Consider the following 22730-nt stretch of genomic DNA (forward strand, 5'->3'; position numbering starts at 1 on the left):
GAGGATGTGGAGAAAGAGGAACACTCCTCCATTGCTGGTGGGATTGCAAGCTTGTACAACCACTCTGGAAATCAGTCTGGCGGTTCCTCAGAAAATTGTACATAGTACTACCAGAAGATCCTGCAATACCTCTCCTGGGCATATATATACCCAGAAGAAGTTCCAACTGGTAATAAGAACACATGCTCCACTATGTTCATAGCAGCCTTATTTATAATAGCCAGGAACTGGAAAGAACCCAGGTGTCCCTCAACAGAGGAATGGATACAGAAAATGTGGTACATTTACACAATGGATTACTACTCAACTATTAAAAACAACGAATTTATGAAATTCCTAGGCAAATGGATGGATCTGGAGGGTATCATCCTGAGTGAGGTAACCCAATCACAAAAGAACTCACATGAAACGCCCGTTTTCTAAAGCACCAATAGTATGAGAAGGCTTCTGTAACGGAAAGCTTTCTGTTCTTCCATAAGCTTTCTCAGCATCCCACCCGGGGACAGGGTTGAGAGGGTATTCAGTGTTCTTGGCTGCACTTCCCCTGGATTCCGCGCTGCCTAGGACCTATCCTGAGGTCCCCTACTTGCATCATGACCTGCTTATCAGTTAGCAAAGCAAATATTTTACTTCCCTCACTCCGCTCTGTAGTGTCCCTGCTCTGTTTGTTTGAAAGTTTCTATAAACACCGGGCTGCAGAGCAGCTCCCTTTGGCCAGCAGCCCCGGTGGGGAGGTTGTATTTCCTTCCTGTAGCTTTCTTCACTTTCTCCGTGTTCTACAGTAACTGAGAGATTTCAATTAAAACGTGAACTTAATCACTGAGCAATTAAAATGAATTACTTTTCCACATCTAGAAGCTGAAAGACACTGTACTGGGGCTGAGAAGACGGCTCAGCTGACGAAGTGCCTGCCGTACCGCGTGAGGATGCAGCCAGCACCCGAGTAAAGCTGGACACGGTGGCACATGTCTGTAAACCTGCTGCGGGGGAGTTAGAGACAGGAGGATCCTGGGGCCTCATTGGCCAGACAGCTTAGCCCAATCAACAACAGACAGTGAGAGCCTCTATCTCAAAAAAAAAAAAAAAAAAAAAGTAAAGAATAACATACAAGATTAACTTCTGCCCTCCAAACACAATTCATACAGACATACACTTGCCCTCCATACATACACAAAATACATAAATTTAAAGTAAAATGACACTATTCCATAATTTTTTTCTGTGTAGAGTTTGTCTTGGCCATACTTCCTTTTTTTTCTCCTGTTCCTGGTCTCCTCTTTTTTCACAAATAAAGACACACACACACACACACACACCCTCTAAAACTACAGTCATCTGCCAAGTATTAGCAATTAATGGGTGAGCAGTCTTTTGTGGGGTTGTTAATTCTGCCAGAAGAGGAGGCCTTCTGCATAGAAACATCTGGAAAGAGCTACTTACACTCGGCACCAGGTCCCCTCCCCCTGCATTATTACATAGGACAGTTCCTAAGGAGATGCAGCCAGTCACCCGGACAGCACTGAGACGGCATAGTTTACTTGACAGCATTTACAAATTATGTCTCTTGGTCGGAATAACTTACGCTGTGGAAATGCTTCCATATGCTAAAGCTGAACACACCACAGTAACGAGGAAGAAAGGAGAGCCTTTGAGGAGCTGGCTTTCATATATACAATTGACTATAATACGTGCAAATTAATAACTCTGTCTCTAAAGAATTGACCTTTGATGGGCTTATAATTCTTTCTGCTCTTCTCTGCTAACAATCAAGAGTAGCAAATTTTACCCCACATAATAGGTCAGGGAGAATTATGAATGTATCTATGTAATGAAAACAACAAAATAGCAATTGTAAATTTCATTTTAATGTGAAACTCTATGATTTTTTTCTTCCAATTCCCTGGTGCTCTTCACGTCTCAAAAGGAAATCTACCTTCAAATTCCAAAATACATGTGTATGTGTGTGTGTGTGTACAGTGTACATATACACATATACATATATGCACATGCATGTGTGTGTGTGTGCTCCTGTGTAGACATGGGTGCCCTGTGTGTGGTATGTGCAGGTAAGGGAAAACCCTCAGTCGCCATCCACCATTTTTTTGAGACACAGTCTCTCACTAATCTGAAGTTCACCAAGTGGGCTATGATAGCTGGTCAGGAGCCCCAGCCACCCCCCATCCTTGTCTGCCCATGGTGGGATTACAAGGGCATGCCTACACTCCTGGATTTTTAAGTATGGGTTCAAAGTTTTAAGTATTGGTATCCAACTCAGGCATCCCACTGGATAAACCATACCCTGCGCCCACAGTTAATTCCTTTCCATCCTGACTTTAGAGCAGAGGTTAGCAAACTTGGGCCCACCAGCCAAATCCAGCTCACCACCTATTTTTGTAAACAAAGCTTTACTGGACCGAAGCCATGACTATTCATTTACAGGGTACCTCTGGCTGCCTCCCCCTCGTCAGGCGGAGTTAAATGAATGTGACAGAAAGTATGGCCCAGAAAGACTTAAAGTATTCTGGGCAGCTCTTTATAACAGTGTTGCAGCCTGATTAATAAGCGTTTCCTCATTCTGGTCTCTCCGTGGACACACTGTTGCAAGGCCAGTTAATGAGCATTTCCTTAGTCATCTCCTTGCCTGCCTAAGTGGATGCTGCTACTGCCAGCCCTGCTTTCACTGCCAGGTTTTGGGGGATCCCCAGGATGACAGCCACAGTCACAAAAAGCTCTAAGAAAACACTGAAAAGCAACCTAGCACCCAAGGAAACCCACGTGGCCTTCTTTTCTTGGACGAACAGCAAGAACCCTGGCAGCCAAGACACATGTGTTTATTATGTGCAGCAACTGCTCTGAAATGTCTTTCCCCTGAGTGAAGAAATCTATAAATGTCAAGGGGTGGAGGGAACTAGCCTTCAATTGCAAAGTTCTTAATAATACTTTGACGAGGAGGTACTATGTACCAAGTTACGATACGGTTTTGCTTAGTGTTTTAAATTCAATGTTCTAACGCAACTAATAATCCTTTCTTTTTCTGTTATCATGAAGAAGAAAAGACAGGAGAAAGACGAGGGGGGTGGGGCAAGATGGCTCAGCAGATCATGATGCTTTCTGCCAAGGCTGATGATCTGAGTTCAATCTCCAGGACCAGCACAGTGGATGAACGGACTTATGTTGTCCTCTGATCTCCATAGTGTGCCTTGGCATGTATGACACATACATACACATATGCACACACACACACACACACACACACACACACATACACACACACACACATACAGTAACACTTATTTGGGAACCCAGAGATTTGATATATCTATCATTTAGGTATCTTAAAAACCAAAAAGAGATGACAAAATAATTGAATTATTTATAAACTATTTGTAGCTATGATTACATATCTGAGGATTGAAAAACAACAAAAAAGAACGCTGTTAGGGCAAGTCAGTTATTAATACTAAGCATTAATGATTGAAAACACAATAATAACTTTTAAAAACCTTCTACCTATTGAAACTATGGCTGGGGGTGAGATGATAATAAGAGGCTGCAAATTCCCAAATCAATCTCACAAAATGCTGTTTGGACCTTGGCCAGGTCCTAATCGCTCCATTAATTAGTCATTCAACAAGTACTGGGCTGAGCACCTAACTGTGCCAGGCATTACTCTAGAGTCAAAGTAGTGTGTGAGAAGCGCTTGCATGGCTCTGACTTGCCAGTGGGGAACAAGGTACCACAGAGGCTTCTACCTGGTCCAGAAAAGCAGAATGCAAGCTCCCAGATCTAAAAGAAATTAGATAACTCAGATGCGATCACCACCAGCTGCTGAGGTGAGGTTCGAGCTTCAGCATGCCTTCCTTCTCAGTTCGTTTTTGATTCTGAACTTCCCCTGGGAAAGCCCTATCCTAGGAAAGGGTCCTACCAGCTCAAAGCCACTTCAACATGAACAGCTTTTCTCCTCCCAGGACCCAGGGAGCTGACGGAGCCCTGAGGTATTTTGTTCGCATGTCATGTGTCCTGCTTCTCAGAAGCACTGACAGAGCTCCCTGCTCCATGGCCAGGCAGCACCCAGCTGGAACATGTACATGAGGCAGACGGAGCTTGGGGAGAAGTGAGTTCTTCATGTCCTATGGGCCCAGAAAGCCGGTCTCTGGGGACTAGATTCAAGGACTGTGGTCAACTGCCTACTGCAGTGATTCGAAACCTTCCTAACGCTGTGACCCTTTAATAAAGCTAATGTGTGGCACGCTCCAAACATAAAATTATTCCCATTGCTACTTCATGACTATAATTTTGCTACTTTTATGAATTGTAAATATCTGATATGTAAGGTATCTTATATGTAAGATATCTGCTTTGTGAACCCATGGGTTGAGAACCACTGGTCTAGACTAATCCATGGGGAAGCATCCACAGAAGATGGGGTGGGAATAACAAAAGGCCAGGTCCTTCCTTCCCTTCTTTCCTAGAATCCTCCTGGAGATAGAGACTCCCATCAGAGATCACAGCTCCATATGGAAAGGGAGGTTTCTCTCAAGCCACTTCAGCTTCTCCAATCTTCCCCTGCCTGTGACCTTGAAGGTGTGTTCGCACAGGCACAAACTCTGGCAAGCGTTCTCCACTCCTGAGCGGGGCCCCAGCTTGCAAGCTTTTGCAATGCCTTCCCACTCAACTCTAGGGACACAGACTGTAAAGTCAGCTCTGCTCTCAGATCAGAGCACTGACTTCCTATCCAGAAACCTGGAAAAGATGCAAAGATGGCAGAACATTCTAGAAACAGTGCTTCTACTCAGAATCAGCTGGGCCTCACCTCCAGGCAGAAGGAAGATAAGGGAAGTGGCCACAGTGACCCTGCCCCCTCTGGCAGAGAAGCACAATGGCTCTGAGTGGGCAGGACTTACTTACCTTTCTGTGTTCAGTGGAGGGCTGCGGGCAGACAAGCTGAGAACCAAGCAGCAGGAGGGTGCCCAGGGCACTATGGAAGAAAAAGAGCAACAGACAGAGAGGTGAGCATGGTCCTGGCAGTACCTGGAGGAAGCTGGCATCACCAGCTCATTGCTGGAAGGGAGAGGTCAGTCCACCCTGAGTCCTGAGATAAACTCGGAGAAAAGGAAATAGCCCCACCCCAAGGAAGGCCATGGCATGGGGGCAGGTGTGGGGGTCAAGTCCCTGACCTATACCTCCCAACAGTGCTGTAGGTCTGAGATAAGTTCTAGCAGCCTTGGTCACCCCGCTTTGAGAGATGGGAATAGCAACAGAAGTTGGCTCAGGGGTATGAAGAGGGCTGAAAAAGATGGTCACCATCCCTCACACAGACCATAGAACAACCAGTGTGTGTAGGTTAGCAGGGCAATGAGGTCAGCATGAAGAAAGGGTCTCTAGTGCTGGCCCAGGCCTGCTCCAGCATCTGTAGCGCCCTTTGATATCGCAACATGCTCTTCGTGGTGGGATTGACAAGCTTAAGTGGGATTACTGTCGCTGCCCCTGATTAGAACTTGTCATCAAGCAAAGGAAAAATACCCTTTTTAAAAAAGAGTCTGGCCCAGAGATAATAAAAAACAGTATGATATATCTAGGCATGGATCCTGATGCTGCCAGCCCCTCCCACCTGGGTGATCCTGGGCAAGCTAGCATCTCTAAACATTAAATCTTCTCATCTTCTGGGAAGATCCTGGAAAGTGAGAATGCGCGGGGAGGAAGCTAAAGGAGATATGGGTGGGGCCTGAGCTGGAGAGATGGCTCAGTCAGATGGCTTTACGGTGCTTAGCACCAAGCACAAGGAGCTAAAGATAATCACCCCAGAACCCACATATCAAAAGTCAGGTGTGGTGGTGAGAATTTGTAATCCCAATGTTGGAGAGGCAGACACAGGAGCCATCCTGGGGCTCTCTGGCCAGCCAACCTAATGTGGCTACTCAGTGAGTCTCACAGTCAGTAAGCAACCTAGTCTGAAACACAGGGGGTACAGTGCCTGAGAAATAGCATTTAAAATTGTACCCTGGCCTTCACCTGTGCATAAATGTACATACACACACACACCAGCCACAAACATACACACATACACAAACACATACACACACATACACACACACATACACACACACATACACAAACACATACACACACATATATACACACATATACACACATACATACACACACATACACACACATATACATACACATACATACACAAACACATACACACACATACACAAACACATACACACACACATATACACACAGAGTCTGGGCTTCTAATCAACAATGCCATTATTTTAAGCACTCTTGGATCACTGCATCTTTTGAATATTTTTAGTGCTTAACCCTAAAGGCATTTAAACTAAGTTTACAGCAATTCCCAACCATTTTGAGCCCTCCACCACTGAGGGGTGCAAAACACTGCCCCATCCAAAAAAGCCACTGTGTGGGACTAGGAATGAGGAGAACAGAGAGTGGCAGCCAAGGCTACCAAGTTAGAGGCAGGTTCCACTCTTCCTTCAAGCAGCCGGTGTGCCACCAGGCCAACTGTATTGTATGAGCATGTAATATTAAGTTCAGGGCACAGGTATGAAAGAGCTGAGCCTCTAGCTAGACCACTGCAACCCAGTAGGATTCCCCCTTGTGGCCACATGCTCTATCTGCGCTCTCAGATGAACAGTTACATCAGTGGTTCTCAACCTGTGGGCCGCAACCTTTGACTCAGAGCTCAACTAAGATGATCAGAAAACCCTAGTATTTACATTACAATTCATAACTGTAGCAAAATTACAGTTATGAAGTAGCAACAAAAATAATTTTTTTTTGGTTGGGGGTCAGCACAACACGAGGAACTGTATTAAAAGGTCACAGCATTAGGAAGGTTGAGAGCCAGTGATCTACACTGTTTGGCGGCCACATGGCTTAGAATAAATAATAGATGGTGATGTCACAGAGTCTTCAATTTACTCTAAGAATTATTTACTAAAACAAACAAACAAAAATTCATCTATCGAAAACACCCCAAACACACCTTCATTGCAACGTTTAGTTTCATTTGTTTCAGTTTTTAAGAAATGTCTTTTAGGACAGTGCCTTATTCTAGATACCCCAGGCTGGGCAGGCACTCGCTGTGTAGTCCAGGTTAGCTTTGAACTCTCAGAAATCCTTCTACCTTAGCTTAGTCCCATCTGGGTGATACTGGGCATGCTCAAATCTTCTAAGCCACAAATATTCTCATCTTCTGTGAGGAACATGAAGCATGAAGCAGATGCAAAAACATCCAATACAGGCAGTAAAGTCAGAGAAGAGATGATTTCAGCACCTGGTGTTGGGAGACAGCCCGGCTGGGAAAGCACTTGAGGTATAAGTGGGAAGACAGCACTTGGGTCTCCAAAACCTCAGTGAAAAAGAGGCATGGTGGCACAGGCTTGGGTTTGTCTTCTGTTTTTGTCCTTGTGTTTAAACTATCCTTTCTCACAGAATATATCCTGATCACCTGACTGTAGCTTCCCCTCCCTCTACTCTTCCCAGGTCCTCCCCACCTCCCCTCCCATGTGTCTCTGTGTGTTTCTCTGCATAATGTCTGGCTGAGGGTATCTATATCTAGATTTGTTCCCCCTCTGCATCAGGAGGAAGCCTCTCTGATGATGCTGAACAAGACACTGGTTTGTGACTATAGCAGATGTCACTGGGAATCATTTCATTACTATGGGGCCTTTTCTTTTTAAAACTAGTAGCATTTGGTTTTACCCTAGGTCCTTGAACTACCTAGTCTTAGGTTCTTGGTCACCCAAGCAGTGCCAGATATGGGTTCCATCTTGTGAAATGGGCCTTTGGTTAAATCAGATATGGGTTGGTTACTCTCATAAGCTTTGAACCACCATTGCCCTAGCACACTTGGCTGGCATGACACTGTTGTAGATCAGAGGTTTCCGGGTAGGTTGGTGTTTACATTCCCCTTATCATGTGCCAAAACGTGATGAGTACCTTCCTGTAGCAAAGATGCTAGAGTGTAGGGATGAAGGCTCTGTGTAGGGACCGACTTGACTTCCCCAGTCCAGTGAGTTGTTAGGCCTTGTCTACAGCAATAGGGCCCTGCTGTCAGTTTGTAGAGAGCAACCTGTAGTCTTGGCCACAGCCTGGGTTGTTTGGGGGTTCTCAAGAGACAATCCCTTTTCACCAATAGTTCAATTAGATTTAACCCAATTCCAGCACTGGAAACTTTATTTGTGAGAAAAGATAGCCAGTTGGGACTTAGTTGTCCCCATTATTCAGTGATTTCATTTAGATCACCCTCATATGTATGCATGTGCATATGTATGTATATGCACGTGTGTGTGTGTGTGTGAAGTTTCTACTATATTAGGTTTCCATGCTACCTTTCAAATGTCCCTTAATTTTAACTGTTTCTCCCTCAACCCCCTCTTCCCACGCTGTACCTAATCTTTCATCCCAGCCTCCCCATCCATCCATAATTACCTATTCTATCTCTCTTTCCTAAGAAGATCTACGTGTTCCCTCTAGTCCCTTACACTATACCTACTCTCTATGCTTCTATGAATTGCAGCTTGGTTATCATTAACTAAACAGCTAATTTCTACAAGTGAGTGAATACATATGAAATTTGTCTTTCTGGTCTGGGACATCTCACTCAGGGTGGCGTTTTTCTAGTTCTATACATTTGTCTACAAATTTCATGATGTCATTTTTTTTTTTAATGGCTGAGTAGTGCTCCATTGTGTAAATGTACCACATTTTCTTTATCCAATCTCCTATTGAGGGCCATTTAAGTTTTTTCCTGTTTCTTGCTAGTATGAATAGAGGAACAATGGACATGGTTGAGCAGGTGTCTCTGTGGTAGATGAAGTGTCCTTTGGGTATATGCCCAAGAGTTATGTAGCTGTATCTTGAAGTAGATTGATTCCCAGCTTCCAAAGGAACTGCCATACTTATTTCCAAGGTAGCTATACTAGTTTACACGTCCACCAGCAATATCTAAGTGTTCCTCTTACTGCACACATCCTTGCCAGCATGAGCTGTCAGGGGCTTGGTTTTGTTTGGTTTTTGGTCTTTTCTTTTCTTCTCTTTTCTTCTCGTTTCTTTTCTTTTCTTTTCTTTTCTTTTCTTGTTGAACTTATCCATTCTGACAGGTGTAAGATGGAATCTCAAAGTAGTTTTTATTTGCATTTCCCTGATGGCTAAGGATGTCTAAAATGTCTTTAAGTGTTTCTCAGCCATTTGTATTACTTCTTGTGAGAATTCTCTGTTTAGATTTATACCCTATTTTTAATTGAGTTATTTGTTTTCTTGATATCTAGTTTCTTGAGTTCTTTATATAGTTTTAGATATTAGCCCTCTATTGGATGTACAAATGGTAAAATAAATAAGGAAGAGAGAGAGAGAGAGGGAGAGAGGGAGAGAGGGAGAGAGGGAGAGGGAGGGAGGGAGAGAGGGAGAGAGGGAGAGAGAGAGAGAGAACGAATACAAACGAACGAATGTTTCCATTCTGTAGTCTGAATGGGATGGATTTGAATTCCAGCACTAGGAAGGGAGAGGAGGGAGGGCCCGAGGACTTTCTAGGCAGCCAACCTAGCCAAAACGTCCATCTTCAGCTCAGTGCAAATCCCTATCTCAAACAGTTCCTAAGCAATGACATCCTTATATGCACACACATTTATATAAACACACTTATATACACGTATGTATGTATGTATACACATACACACACACACACACATACACACACACACACACACATACACACACACACACAGAGCAATGGACCAGAAAAGCCACCCAACATGTGCTCCAGTGCACAGAGAAACATCTGGAGATTGGCTCCCCAGACAGTTGGGAGAAGGTGGTACTGTCTACTTGTATCCCCACTAGATTTTGTTTATCTAAGAACTAAACACACACACACACACACACACACACACACACACACACCTCAGCTTGAGAACATAGGCCCCCAGGTTGCATGACCTTGGTTAATCACATTCTTTCCCACGCCTCAGTTGCCCAAGTCTGTAAAATGGGAATCATGAAGCCTGCCCAGGGCACCTCAAGGGAGCTAATGTTTAGGAACATACACTTTGAACCTGTGCCTGCAAATCAGCATAATTTCTAACCCAGCCAGGCACTGTTTACTCTTTTCAAAGAAAACCAGATTGGGGTGGCTTCATTACTAAGCAAGCATCAGTTCCATAAATGTGGCCATACCTCAGTCCCCGGAGCCCTTGCCTCACACAGTAGCCATGTATGTGTAGTGCCAACAGGAGCAGCTCTATGTGACCACTGATTCCAGACTACACTGGAGCATTCACGAGGACAAACACAAGCCGGAGAGTGTGTCTTCCTGTCTCAGAACTTACTCGAAGTTGCCTGTCCATTCCACCTCTCCCCGTCAGCTGCTCGGGGCTCTGCTTAGAGTTGTTTGTTTGTTTGTTTGTTTGTTTGTTTGTTTGTTTGTTTGTTTGTTTTTGCCTCCTGTGAGTCTTTGTGGTTACTGCACAGAACCACTCCATCTTCCAGCCAAGACTAGCACTTTTTCCCTAAATGACTCTTGTTAACATTTCCCCATCACTCTCTTCACATTAGAAAGTCTCACAGGGCTGGGGAAATATCACGGAGAACAGAGTGCTTATCACTCAAGCACAGGACCTGAGTTCAGGCCCTACAGCCTGAGTGAACCGGCTGGGTAAGCTCGCTCTCCCTTGGAATGACACAGTGCTGGGGAAGAGCTCCAAGCCAGTGAGAAACACACACACACACACACACACACACACACGCACACGCACCACATACACAGACATGCACCTCTACTCACATACACACACATAATACACATTGACACACATGCATATACCTCTACACACATGCATACACCATGCACACAAACACACACAAACACATGCACAGATTGTAGCATGAAATTGGAGGGGGACATTGATTTTGTCTCTGTCTTATCCCCAGTATCTAGCAGGGTGATGATACAGGAAGTGCTTGATACATTGAATCAATGAATAACGTGCTGAATTAATGAATGGTGCATTGAATTAATGAATGGTGCCTTGAATTAATGAATGGTGCCTCCCATCCAGAATACCCCTGAACTTTTAGACAGATGAAACTCATGGGAATGAACAGATTTTATAATATCCAAAATAATGTCTAAATGTCCTTTTATAAAAGTTCTTTTTTTAAAAGAAGGGCTTTAAAACTTTTTTCTATACGAAACCCACCCAAATTCTCACCAGATTTCCAAGAGACATGTCTGCTGATGTGTCACATTTCAAAGACACAACATGAACTATACTTAGATGCTCCACTGTCTCTTCCCTTCACTAGCTGAGCCCTGGTGAAGCCCAAACACATAGGAATCCCCAACAAAATCATTGTGGGATAAAAATCTTAGCTATTAAATGGGCTCTGCTCTGAATGGAATAAAATAAATTCCCCCAGAGGGGAAATTATTCTTTGGGCTGCAATAACAGCAGTCGGAGCAATATATAACCCTAGGGGCCAGAGGAAGCTCTGCCAAAGGCTGAAGGCTCCCACCCCTGCTCAGCAGAGGCTGTCTTGGGCTACCCAACCCTGCTCACACATACCTCACTAATTGATAGTCTGTCTCTGTGCCCACACTTCTTCCAAACACAGGACAACCCAGCACAAGCCCCTGCTCCTCCTGACCCCGTTCCAGATGACTGCTGGGGAATGGGGGATCGTGTATGTGTCTGCGTGAGGCTCCTGGGTTATTTCACTTGGATAGTTTGCTTTGGCAAAGGGCTTTCTGCTTGCAACGTTCTGACAAATTGAAAGCTACCAGGACCTTTGGCAAATAAGTCAGGAGCTCCCCTCAATATGAAAGTGAGGAGCCACATACTTCCTAAGACTTTCTGATGCACCTTGCAGTCAAAACTACCCAGCATTTCAGAGAGACAGACAGACAGACAGACAGACAGAGAAGGAGGGGAGGCCATCTGTCCACTGCTGGCATAGGTTTCAAACACTCTGAAAAAGTAATGCTCAGTGAAATGGCACATGATTTACATCTCGGAACCAGGGCTCTAGGCTTCTGTATTTGCCTTGGCCAACTCTGATGCCCTCACCCCACACCCAACCATCCAACTACAGCATGGGCTGTGTCTCCACACTGCCTAGGCTGCATCCCCTCAATGGGCTCAACACCATTTGAGCATCTCAAATACCCAAACCAGGGAAACAGGTGGGAAATACCCCTTCATTTCTTTTCTCCTTCTGTTAATCCAAACCAAGAGATGCATTGGGAATGACCTAGAATTGAATCAACCTGTGCCAAAAATCTCAGCAATGACATGCAATCCCCACCTAGGGTGGCCACACCCTTGGCCCCAACACTGTCAGACACTGGATCTGCCTAGGAACAACAGTTTTATCTCTATAAACTAACCATGTGCTATTTTAATACATCCATTTTCCTTGCCAAGGCTATCCTTACCTACATAAAAAGTTCTAGGCCATCTTGGGCTACATGAGACCCTTTCAGGAAAAAGACAAGAAGATGGAGAAGAGGAAGAGGAAGAGGAAGAAGATAAGGAGGAGGGGGAAGAAGAGGAGGAAGAAGAGGAAATGATGGCAGCGGTGGTAGGCAATCATGTGAATTCCAGTGTTTTAAACTAATCTATGTATTTTTCCTATTCTCTTATGCAGAGTGATCTGCCCTTAAGGGACTTATCTTCATTATCCAACATCATCATGTGAGTGCCATTCATACACACAAAGTCTCCAGGCTTCTGGTGAGAGACAGAGGCTCAGACTTGTCACTGCCTCCTTCCTTCTCTCAGTTGAGACATTCACTGTACAATTGCGTCCTCTTAATTTGTCTCCCGTCAGGTGCCCCTGCCTGAGAAATCTGAGGATGACCCTGTATTTATGATTCTCCTGCCTCCACCATCTGAGTGCAGGGCAAACTGGGAAACTCAGTTCCAAACAATTGAGGGGAGAGAAGAACAGGGAAATGCAATCAAGCCAGACCAAATCCAACAGACTGTGGGGAAAGGCCAGCGTGGTCTGTGAGAAGCACATTTTATGGCATGGACTTAGACACCTCTCTAACTGCATGTGGGTTTTATTGAGTATTTACAGGTTTCCAGGGCTTGCAGCCATTCAAGTTCTCTGGAAATGCAAGGTGCTCTATCACGCCACAGCTTTTGGAGACTCAGAACCCTTGGGTGAGTTCTTCTCTGTCTCTCCAACTTATGGTGTCTCCCTGAAGCCAGCAGAAAGATCAGTTCAAAGCAATTGAGGGAAGACAAAAACAGGGGGCAGAATGAAGAGGCAGAGGGGAAAAAAAACAGGGAAGGAGGAAATAATAGTGAAATGCTAAACGAGGGGCTGGGGTGTGGCTCAGTGGTAGCATATGGACCATCATGCTTGAAGCCCTGGGTCCATCCCCAGCACCACAGGTACAGCCCAGTGGTTTGGTTCTGTGTTACCTGCACACAGATGGTGTAGGCAGGAGGATCAAAAGCACAGGGTCCTCCGCCGCTGCACAGCACACGTGAGGTCAGCCTGCGCTACGTGACGTGACACCGTGTTCAAAGAAGAAATCAAGAGGAGGAAGAGCAGGGAGATGGAGGGGAGGAACAGAAGGAAGAGGAAAGGGGGGAAGATGAAGAAGAGGAGGAGGAGGAGGAAAGAAAGAAGAAGAAGCAACAAATCAAAGTAAGGCTGTGAGATGCAACATTCCTCATCAGCTCTTTTTTAAGGCATCCCAGGATTCGCTGTGGGAGAAACAGCAAAGCTGGTAAAAGGAAGGCAAGGGAAAAGACGGGCCCTACAAATTAGGGCAACTGGCTCGAAGTCTTGAGGAGGGAGGTCAAGCCTTTACCTGGGGAGGCAAGGAAAGGCTAGCTGGCAGCCCAGCAAATGCACCTTGACACCATTCAACTCCATCTCAGTACAGAATGTTCTAGCAAATCCTACAATCAAGCACTGAGTGATGAGGACGGGGTCCAGGTACGGGGCTGTGCCAGGCATAAGGCAAAAGCAACCCTGTCTGGACGCTTGCCGTCATTTTATAGGTAGGCCTTGCCAGGGCTCTCTTCCAGAAATTCATTTTATTTCCTCTGGCCTCGATGTCTGCTGTTCAGATGGCTCCCACCAGAAACCCACAGATGAGATTCCAGTAGGTTCTTCCTGGACAGACCTCCACACTCTCCCTATCAGGGTAGGAGCACTCGCATGCCCTGTGTTCCCAAGCCTGTTTACATGGGTAGCACAGCTCGGCGAATGCACAGAATACCCAAACGGCTTGTGGAGCCACGGATCAGAGCGGCAGCAGGAGTATTTGATGGTTGTCTCTACAAGAGTGAGCTCAATGCTGTGGAAAGACTCACTAAAGGCAAGCAGCCAAGGGGGAGGGAGCGGCTGGCAAATTAGGTGTGGATGGGACAACCGTGGATGACTAGGGGCAGAAAAGAAAACCTGTAAAACCTAGACTAACTCTGTCCTCAGAGCGATTTGCGATGTCTTTAAACTCGCGCACCGCTTTAAAGTGGGAACCTCAGATGATGTTTACGGGTGTGGTTTGTGCAAGAAAGACGACCAGGGCCTCATGTGCAAAGAAATGCTCTTGGCCCCACATCAAAACGGTCTGTGCGCTGTGCTCGGATAAGCATGTGTTTTAAGTTTAAAGTAAACTGTTGAAGGTGTGCTCGTTCCTACGGTTTCCCTGCTGTAACCTAATTAAGTCACTGACCATCCTGGTCAGGAATATAAAACTCTGGCCTAATTTCTTTCATATAAAAGGTAATCGGTACTTCCCGAGCTCGACGGGTCACTTGCAGTGGGTTATCCTTCGCACTGCGGGCCGGCCATTGTATGGACTGTCCCCTGAGTAGTGGTATGGGGGGCAGCTAATGCAAATCCTGGTCTGACTCGCGGTTTGTCTTGCTTGTTTGAGGTTGTCTTAAGACAGGGTCTTATTACATAGCTTCAACTGTCCACCCTCCTTCAACTGTTCAGCCCCCAAGGGCTAGAACCATAGGCCGGGGCTTCTGTGCCTGTCTGGCCTGCCTTAGGAACACTAGGAAGTTTAAATACTTGACTCAGTGCCTGCTCTTCCTTTTCCTCCACTTCCTCTTTCTCCTTCGTTCTACACTTCCCTCCTCTTCCTTCTCACTTCCTGATCTATAGCAAAAGGAACACTGATTGACCTCTGCCCCTTCCAATTGCCACATAGTTCTTCATCCTGGGGGAGACCGCAGCACTCCCTGACTGACTGCACCCCAGATCGCCAGCCCTATCTTGGACACTCTCACACACAGGCAAACAGTTCTCTGAGCCCACCTCCCCTCACATCCGTCCCCGGGGTCCTTTCCCGCAGTCCTGAGAGCAGCCACTCTTCCCGCTCTCGTTTCCTCAATCCCGTTCGGTCGTATTTCTAAGTGGAATGGCTGACAGGCATTAAAGTAATAATACTTTACTGGAGTGTATATCAAGGAAAAGAGAAACTAATGTTTTCAAAGACTAAAACCAGACACTTGACCTAAGGCCATGGACTGTAAAATCCTTAAAATGATCCAGACCTCTCCTCCACAAGACCTATAAAATCCACCATCTAGCCGTAATGGCCCTAATTACATCTGCATTTCTTCAAAAACTACCGTTCAAAATAAAAACGGCCAAATCAGTTCTATTTCCTGCCAACGTAACCACCTCCTTGGCATTCTGTACTTTTGTTTCCTCCTTTGTTTTTATTGGAAATGTGAAGTTTGTCAGCTCTGCTAAGGCACTCTGAGAAGTGGGCAAAGAGCACCTGCCGCTCCGGTATGGCGGTGCCTACAAGAAAGGTAGGGCTAGCAAGATGGCTCGGTGGGTAAAGCACCTGCCAGGCAAACATGAGGGCCTGAGTTCAGATCCTGAGGGTTGGGGACATGGCGGCTGACAGCTGTAATCCTAGGACTGGGGAGGTGGAGATGGGAGGATCTCTCAGGCTTGCCTAGTCAGTCAGTCTAGGGAATTAGTCCAGGTTCAGAGAGATACTATGTCTCACATGGAGGACCAGGAGACTAGAAGAGGCCTGGCTTGGACCTCTGGTTCTTGTTTGCATTCACCACACACACATGCACACTTGAATGCATAGGTGCATACAAGCATGCTCACATATACCACACAGCACACTCAAATGCATATATACACACAGGGTGTGTGACTTGAAGCCTTTAGAAATGCAGACACTTCTATGTCATATAGCACACTTTCTGTCTTGAAATGGATGTAGACAAATTTCACGTAAGCTGGTTTCCTCCAGTCCTTTGATCTGAGGAATTTTACTCATCCTGAAACTTCCATGTGCATCTGACCAGCTAACCAGCTCATCCAGGGTTAAAATCTTCACATATCTCCCAGTGCTGGCTTTGCCTATGGTTCTCTACATCACTATAGGCTCTGAGCAGAGCAGGGGTCTATGTTAACTCCGGGGCTTCACTGTCTCTTTCAATGTGGATGAAGTTGACTTTCTGTGCTTTCTCTCTAGGTAGAAAAATCCTCCGACTCTTCCCAGCCGTCTTCATGCATTAGGTCACTTTGATAAATATGGAAACGTACCTGTTCCTCTCCTACCAGCTCTGTCAGAGGCACCTCACTCTTCATCGGAACCCAACCCCCAACCCCAACCCCAACATTTGGAAGAGCATTGCAACAAAAAGCATGGTAGCATTGGTGTTATTTGCTTCATCTGAAAAATTAAAAAATGCATTTACATGGTCCTGGAGAAAAGCATGCACATAATGGTTGGGCCAATGAGATGGCTTGGTGGGTAGATATGTAATGTCCAGCAGGGTGGCATCCAAGGTCACACGGTGGAAGCAAAGAGCTGATGTTCAGACGTTATCCTCTGACCTCCACATCTCCCTCCCTCTATCCTCTGTCTCTCTGTCTCTGTCTCTGTCTCTGTCTCTCTCTCTCTCTCTCTCTCACACACACACACATACACACACACACTTTTAAAGATATTCAGCGGGTAGTTCATGTCTGACTTATGATACAGGGGTTTGATGGAAACCTCCAGTTTTAAACTCCTGCAGAATTGCCTGCCCACCCACATAACTGACATTTTCTTTCTGCCATCCTGGCAGCAGAGCCCTTGATAGAGTGCCTACCAAGAAGACCTGTCAAGGTAATCTTTGCCACAGGACCCAACACAGGGCCTGCCAAGATTCCACAGCCCCACCAGCCACGTAGCAAGACCACATGCAGTTTCCAGTTGCTCCACCAGGCTAAGTTTAGAGGTGTATGCAATTTCTTAGAATCCATGCCCAGTGCAGAGGTAGGAGGCAAGCCTGCTGTGAGGCCTCCCTCACATGGGGCCAACTACCACCCTAGCCCATCAAATAGAAGGGACATCCATTCAGATTCCAGGACATGAAGGAAAACATAGCAAACAGGACTTTCCCCTTGAAATGCTCTGTCTGTGTGGCCTGGGTGGTCATGTGCTTGAGGGAGCCTTTTTGATGACAGTACACTTACAGCTATTAGCTGGGTAGGGACTCCCCCTCTAATCCTCCACTGGCTTTCTCCATCCTTTCAAGGTCTGGACATAACTTCTTTCTACCCTAGTGCCACGTGACGAGCTGCAGAAGATGCCTCATGACCCCACTAACTTGCCTTCATTTCTCACTTATGTGCAGTTCTGCAGCAGTACTTTGGGACCTCCCAATAGTCTGGCAGAGATAGCATATGATTTGGGGGTGACAGCTCAGCTGATAGAATGTTTGTCTAGTATACATCAAGTCATGGGTTCAACCCCCAGCACCCGACCTTCATGGTGGTACACACATACAATTCCAGCTTTGGGGGGAGGGGTGGAGTTAGGAAAACCAGGAGTTTAAAGGCCACCCTTGGTTTCACAAAGAGTTTAAGGCCAACCTAGGATATACAAGATCCTGTTTCAAGACAAATTTCATGTTTAAGTGGTAAGCTTTAAGGCCACCAAGTGTTAATTTAGGCTGCTCTGTTGATATCTGGATATTCCGTAAGTTGAGACTGAAACTTTCCTGCCCTCTCTTGCTGGCATGTGACAAACCTGTGACCCTGTCATCAATGATAAGTTTTGTAGTTCCTGTGGGATTTTGGAATTCTAGCCCACACATGACTTGCTCGTGTAAAATTTTACAAGCAACAACATAGTAAAGCACACACATACACTGCACTCCATTATATACTGGGCACGGGCCCTGAAGCATCTGCCTGGCAAATGCTGCAGCCTCGATGGGCGATCGCATGTGCTGACATCATAACACATTACAGACCGCTTGCATGTGCAGCACGAGTCACCGGAATCTGAATCTGAAGCTAATGCATGGTTAGAGAGGAAACAAGGCTAAGACACCCTGAGGGTGTGGCGGCTCTTCAGACAGCACGCTCTTCCTTCCTCCCCTCTATCCAGACTGGCAATCAATTAAATGTAAAGAGCATCCCAAGACCTCAGAGTGACCTCGACACAGAACTATCAACTATCAACTTACTTGGGATGTTCAGGAAGCCCAAAAGGCAATGCAGCTACACAAACATTGAATAAACTCACTGTGAGGAAGATGTGTGAGAATCACCTAGAAATCCTGACTTCAAACGTTGGTATTTTAAACAACAGATTCATTGATCTGACAACGTGTAAATGTTACAAATCTGTTCCTAGAGAGTTCATTTTTATCAATAAAATCCTGTTGTCTATTTTATATATTGAGACCTCACTAGGATTTTGATGAAATAAATTTTAAATTATTATTTGTGTGGGGGTGGTGTGTGTGTGTGTGTGTGTGATGTAAAGTTCGGAGCACAACTTTCAGGTGTCAGTTCTCTGACCAATCTTATATCAGGTTTACAAGGCAAATGCTTTTACCTACTGAGCCATCTCACTGACCCTGATTAAATAATTTTTAAAATACCATTAGTTGACTAGACCAGGCTGGCCCTGAATTAGTCATACAGTCGGTTTCTGACTCTCATGCCACTATTTCCTGTGTGCTGAGATTATCACCACGTACGTACAGTACAGCCCAGATGATTCGGTGCTGAGTCCAGCACACTACTAACTGAACAGGTAACCTACAGCCCCAGGTCCCTACCATCTTCTTATCTTAAGTTTGAAAATGACATGCAGTACGTTTCCAATGGCTGGAGCAGCCCTTTTTCCGAGTCCACAGAGACTGCAAGACCATGTCCATAGTTTATTATCTCTGAGAGCTGATTCTCTCAAGTACAAAGTGAAAATGCAATACTTACCCTGCTCTCCATCTGTACGCACTTAACATAAGAATCAGGTTTTTAAATTAAAGTAGAAGGCCATGGAAGTTTTGAGCAGAAGAAACCAGGATATTAATGATACCAGATAAGTTACGTCAAACTCTATGGGGTCATAGCCAAGGCTACCTGTGGTCATAGAGAACCTTGAAACTCTCAAGTTCCTTAGGTAATTCTATTACATAAGACATGTCATATACATACAATATATAAATAGGAAGGACATTCTGAACTGCAGACAACTGCACACCTGGTCTACTGTAACGAATACTAATGATACACACAGCCAAGAGGCCAATTACTTCAAGGAACCATATAGTAAAACACAAATATCAAACACCATGTTGAGCCAAGGGGACATGCTTGTTTGCTACGGTATAGACTGAACCCAGAGTCTGACCATGCTAGGCAAGTGCACACCACAGAGCTGCACCCGACGACTGTTTGTTTTTAAGGGGTTTTCTGCTCACCTGAGACAGCTTGTGAGATAGGAAACCATGATGCTGCAGGTCCAGAGTAAGGCACGGGTTCCTCAGAGGTGTCCCCAGTTTTCTACAGGCTCAAGTTGTGCTCAACTCTATAGAAATGAATGAAGTTAAATTTTAGTATCACTGGCTTAGAAAAATTCTAGAGCCCAATCAGATGAAAGATCTGGAATTAAATAAGAGAGGGTCGAAGCACGGTTCAGCAGGTAAAGACACGGGCCACCAAACATGACAGGCTAACTTTGATCCCCAGGTCCCTCATGGTGGGATGAGATAACTAACTCCCACAAGTTGTCTTCTGATGTCACCTTGGCAAACACATACACACATGCTCCACACACATACACACACACACACACACACACACAAGCTATTAAAAGGAAAAAAAAAAGCCACTTTCCAGTTATGGTGACCAGGATTTCTCAGCTGAAGATGACACTGAATAAACAGGAGGGGACAGCCTTCTGGGACTCTCAGTACAATGTGTGACTATGACAGCTAATCTTCATTGGCAAGTTGAGTATATTTAGAATCTCCTTGAATACACTCCTCTGACTGTGTCTGTGGAGTCATTTCCAGAGAGGTTTAACTGAGGAAGGAAGAGCCGTCCGGAAAGTGGGAGGCACCACGCAGGAACTAGGATCCCAGACTGAGGGCAAAAGGAGACAGAGAGAGCCAGATGGCCATCAGCACTCATCTTTATCTGGGTCCTGGTTGTGAGCACCATGTGTGGTGGTGTGAATAGGAATGGCCGCAGAGACTTATGTGTTTGGATGCTTGGCCCATAGGGAGTAGTGCTATTGAGGAGGTGGGGCCTTGTTGGAGGAAGTGTGTCACTCTGGGGGTGAGCTTTGAGGTCTCATATGCTCAACCTAGACCTAGCATCTTTTTCGCTTCTGCTGCCCACAGATCAAGATACAAAACTCTCAGCTCCTTCTCCAGCACCATGTCCGCCTGGATGCTGCCATTCTCCCTACGATGATAATGGACTAAACCTCAGAAACTGTTAACGAGTCCCAGTGAAAGGTTATCCTTTATAAGAGTTGGTGTGATCATGGTGTCTCTTTACAGCAACAGAAACCCCAGCTAAGACACCCTGTGACCAAGACCACCTTGCTCTCACGATCATGCCCTCCCTATCACAATAAACCTCATCCTTTCAAACCATGACAATAGACCTCTCTTCCCTTAGTTGCTTCTAGACATGGTCACAACTGCACTGGAAATCCAGTGGCTCCTGTCTGGCTACCTGACGAGACAAAGTCATCTGGCCTGTCTGAATGTCGGCTTCCCACCCTTATAGCATGGTAAAAGTACCGCCTAACAGTTCAAAGCATGGAGTTACTCACGTGGGCTATGGTACAGATGAGCCTGGAGAAGAGCACTCTAAACGAGAGAACCCCGACACAAAAGAACACAATTTATTTATTTATTTATTTATTTATTTATTTATTTACTTTGGTTTTTCGAGACGGGGTTTCTCTGTGTAGCCCTGGCTGTCCTGGAACTCACTCTGTAGACCAGGCTGGCCTCGAACTCAGAAATCCGCCTGNAGTGCTGGGATTAAAGGTGTGTGCCACCACGCCTGGCTAAGAACACAAATTACATGACTCCATTTATAAGTTGTATTCAGAAGAGAAAACCACATGGAGACAGAGAGTAGATGAGGAGCTGCCAGGAGCTGGGGGAGGACAGGAGGGAAGAGCTTGTAGGAAAGTACATCATTCGCTCCTGGGGTCTACTAAAAGTAATATAGTAATTACCCAACTCTGTGAGAAGACTAAAAACCATTAAATTGCTGATGAAATACATTATATGTCAATAAAACTGCTTAAAAATACCGCCTAGGGCTGAGGCTATAGCCCAGAGCTAGTGTTCAACTCCCAGCACAGAAATGAACAAACAAAAACTGCCTAGAGCAGCTTAGGTGAGTGTGGATTGCTGTCTACAGGCAGGTGAGGGCAGGCACAAGATAAGGCTAGAGCCTGTGATTGAGCAGTGGAAAAGGAAGGTGGGCTGAGAGTTTTAGAGACAAGTACAGAGAGACAGAGAGACAGAGAGACAGAGAGACAGAGAGACAGAGGAGGGGGATGGAGAGGAGGAGTCAAGATGGAACCTATAGGTGAGGAAGAGGAGCCAGAATCACACAGTCCTGGGAGCCATGAGTACTGGAGATTTCTTAGAAAGATGGCGGAGTTTTCAAAGACTTGCTCTCCACATTCTTCCCAGACAGTCATGAGAATTGAACATGCCTATGTACAGGGAGAAAGAACCCAGATTTTAAGTTAGCACCCATCCTTCCTGAGGTTCAGGAAAGAAAGCCTCTTGACTGTAATCACTCCTAATTACCCATCAGCAGCTCGTGCAATTACTCAAGGTATTGAAGGCCCTTTCAGTCTTGACCGTCAGCCAGAAGTTCCACCATGATCTACCAGGAAGACGTCAGCAAACCAGATCAGTTAAAAACCTCTCCAAATCCCAGCACGGCCTCTGCGGGTGGGTACAGGACAGGTACGCACCAAGACAAGGCACTGAACTTGGTAGGCAGAGCAAGCTTTGCCAAGCTCCTAAAAACTACTGGCTAATAAATATTTACTCACGAAGAGATGTGTTTGGGTCCCCTCCACAGTGCAAGAGATGGGGAGGTATCAAGATTAACTCCCAAGGACAAGCACTGGAAACCTTCCATCAATCTATAATATGTGACAAATATAAGGGACAGAGCATGAAAGAGAGGGCCAGGTGCTATGTAAAGGACCCAGAATGAGGACTCTAGTGGCCTAGGGCCGTGAACTTATCATCTTCCACACCATGCCCAGTTTGCACAGTGCTGGGATTGAACATAGAGTCCCAAGCATGCAAGGCAAACACTCTGCACAGGCTGAAACAGCTCCATGACCAGTCACTGTTGATGGCGCCATTCCAATCTCCCTCCATGAGTACTGTGCTTTAACCCATCAGAAGGAAGGTATCCAT

General features: G+C 45.6%; 1 protein-coding gene across 1 annotated transcript in view; it reads right to left on the reverse strand.

Moving 5' to 3' along the window:
- LOC115031954 (thrombospondin type-1 domain-containing protein 4-like) overlaps window positions 1-22730 on the reverse strand; it is a 92219-nt gene that overhangs the window by 48737 nt on the left and 20752 nt on the right. The window contains exons 2-3 of the mRNA XM_029481960.1: window positions 19740-19846; window positions 4909-4978 (exon numbers count right to left, since the gene is read on the reverse strand). Coding sequence (XP_029337820.1) covers window positions 4909-4978; window positions 19740-19768 — 99 coding nt within the window. The 5' untranslated portion in view covers window positions 19769-19846. The remainder of the gene's footprint in view (window positions 1-4908; window positions 4979-19739; window positions 19847-22730) is intronic.

Source organism: Mus caroli, chromosome 9 (genome assembly GCF_900094665.2).
Source record: "Mus caroli chromosome 9, CAROLI_EIJ_v1.1, whole genome shotgun sequence".
Lineage (NCBI taxonomy): Eukaryota > Metazoa > Chordata > Mammalia > Rodentia > Muridae > Mus > Mus caroli.